At 38.4% G+C, this 2,500-nt stretch overlaps 1 protein-coding gene across 1 annotated transcript in view; it reads right to left on the bottom strand.

Annotated features, from left to right (window-relative positions):
- Positions 1–2,124, bottom strand: part of LOC106805877 (telomere length regulation protein TEL2 homolog) — a 31,217-nt gene extending 29,093 nt beyond the window's left edge. The window contains exons 1-3 of the mRNA XM_014807648.1: positions 1,816–2,124; positions 1,637–1,701; positions 1,356–1,471 (exon numbers count right to left, since the gene is read on the bottom strand). Of these exons, the coding sequence (XP_014663134.1) occupies positions 1,356–1,471; positions 1,637–1,701; positions 1,816–1,950 (316 nt within the window). The 5' untranslated portion in view covers positions 1,951–2,124. The remainder of the gene's footprint in view (positions 1–1,355; positions 1,472–1,636; positions 1,702–1,815) is intronic.
- Positions 2,125–2,500: the final 376 nt, after the last annotated feature.

Below are 2,500 nucleotides of genomic sequence, written 5' to 3'. Positions count from 1 at the left end.
CCAGGAAGAACACCAAGATGCCTTCCTGTGGTCAGCAGTGAAGAGGATGCATGGTTTGTTTGTTCCGTGCCCGGATGTTCTGCAACTTCCGGAACGGCGTCCAGAAGTTGTTCTGCGGACAGCAGTGAAGAGGACAGGTGTCTGTTCATTCTGCACCCAAATGTTCCGCGACTTCTGGCCATGTTTGCAAAGTTGTTCCGCAGACAGCAGTGACAAAATGGGCTTGTTCATTTCACGCCCGGATGTTCCGCGACTCCAGGAACAACACCAAGATGCTTGCTTGTGGTCAGCAGTGAAGGCGTGCTCAGTTGTTATGTCAACAGGACTAAGCCATGCTTCATTTATTCAAGGATTCAAGGATCTTCAAGAACAGCATTCCAAATTCAATTGGAAAAACCCACGTCAAGTCCTTCATTCAAACTTAAATGTTCGAAGACCTTGGAAACAGTTTCAACCAAATTTAAAATGGGTTCTTAGTTTATGTTCAGATGTTCTATGATACCAGAGATGACATAATGAATTAATATATAATATATTTTTGTCTCGTAGTGTTTCGTGTCAAGTATAATTTTTTCATGTGTAACATGTTAATATTATAATCACAGAGATAATTATGGTTGAATTAGGATTCACCATATTTAGCCCAATAAAGTTATATTCCACATTACGGAAACTCCGGATACAGAAATCCGTCCATATGGAATTTGTAAATTATGACCACAGATTCACTCTTAAAATCTGCAGCCATTTGCCACTAAGATGGGTGAGTCAGCTCTGAAATGTGCTGCTAGTCAGGTAGCTAGCTTACCACTATGAGAGGAATACACACATGCACATGCGGTGCATGGAATGCATGTGTTCCTGCAATCAATGCTCTACGTCCAGTGTACATGGTATTTGTTCTGATTGTGAACTTCACCTTCTCTCCCAATATTATTCTATAACTGTGTTGCATCGTTAGATAATCATTGTTTGTCATTATTTACTAGCATTCTTAATCATGCTTGTATTAGGGGTGACCAGGAGATTTAGGAGACCTACTTTTTTGGCCAAATTTTGAGTAGGAAATCACGTCGATGAGTAAGCGTGAATATCATTATGGAATTTCACATTACAGAAGATTTTCTGGAATATAGGAGTTCCATAATGCAGGATACTACTGTACTTCAAGTTCCAAACATAACATGACACTAAGCATAATACATTAATGATGGCCTGCTCATTAATTATTATTATTACTATTATTATTATTATTATTATTATAATATAATGCTATTTAGTTAGTGCAAGGAAAGTCTGCATGGTTACATGGTCCAGCAGGTTTCTGCCCTGTAGGTGATAAGCCAGCAACTCACCAATCAGCCAAAGCCTACATTCAAGCATTTCCTGTTGCATGTCGGTCATCAAGAAGTGTCCAGGAATGCTGACTATAACCATGGCGGTGGCAAACAGTAGTGACCGACGGACGTATCTGGAAACGAACGTTAGCAGTGAATGTCTGCATGAATGTCGATGACTCCTCTAGTTTAGTCGGAGCACCGTTCATTTGTAGAATTAAATATTTATCAGAAATTTGGTTTCATGTGAACATGTTTTGTTGCATTCTAGTCAGCATAACAGATACACAGACACTTACGGCTCTGTGTGATATCTCAGTGTCCAAACAAACTCCATCATATGTGCTGCCATCTGGGGAGCAGCCTGCAAAAATGGAAATAAAATTATATCTGACTTGAACCTGTAAGTTGCTACCATATATCTACTCGTATGATTAAACATCGAAATGTTGATTCTCGTTGATTTGGTAGCACTCACAGGGGCATGTTTGCTCGCACCCATGATGGTTCCCAGTGTATAGATTAACCTTCCCAGCATCAGACAGTCTTCTCCAAGAAGATCTAAAGTAGTTTTGTCCCTCCTGCGTACAAACAAATGATAAAAGACAGGCATGAGACATGTTTGATAAAGCTACAGACTGTTCAATTGATAAATTATTGTACATATAAAGATACACGGTTGATGATAAACTATGGTATATGTTTTAACGGAATTGTTTTCGTAATTACAATTACAGATACTCGCGAAATGGCCGCCTTCGGCGGCCATATTTGCTCGTTACGCTGATGAGACTACGATGATTTCTGTAAATCCCAGCCCGATTCATAGTAATCTTTTAGTAAAATATTGACTTGATACGAAGACAATGATGAAAGGAACCTGTTACTAACATAAAATTTTCTGTCCCGGTATTTTCATTTCTATATAAAACACTTTGTACACACCTTCTAATCCATTGTTTTTCTCTTCAAATTAAGGCTAATATAATATACGAAACCCGCTTAATACGATTATTTTTCTTTGGCCCGTCAGTTTCGTACTAACGGGGTGCGACTGTAGTAATGAATAGTAGTAATTGAATGAGGAGTTTAGGCTTTGCAGTAATTGTATCTATTTGTGAACAATTTAACGCTACTAAAGTAAAATAAAATAAAATAAAATA

Source organism: Priapulus caudatus, unplaced genomic scaffold, assembly GCF_000485595.1.
Source record: "Priapulus caudatus unplaced genomic scaffold, Priapulus_caudatus-5.0.1 Scaffold131, whole genome shotgun sequence".
NCBI lineage: Eukaryota > Metazoa > Priapulida > Priapulimorpha > Priapulimorphida > Priapulidae > Priapulus > Priapulus caudatus.
Note: the sequence above shows the minus strand (reverse complement) of the source record. Positions and strands in the feature narration are given on the sequence as shown.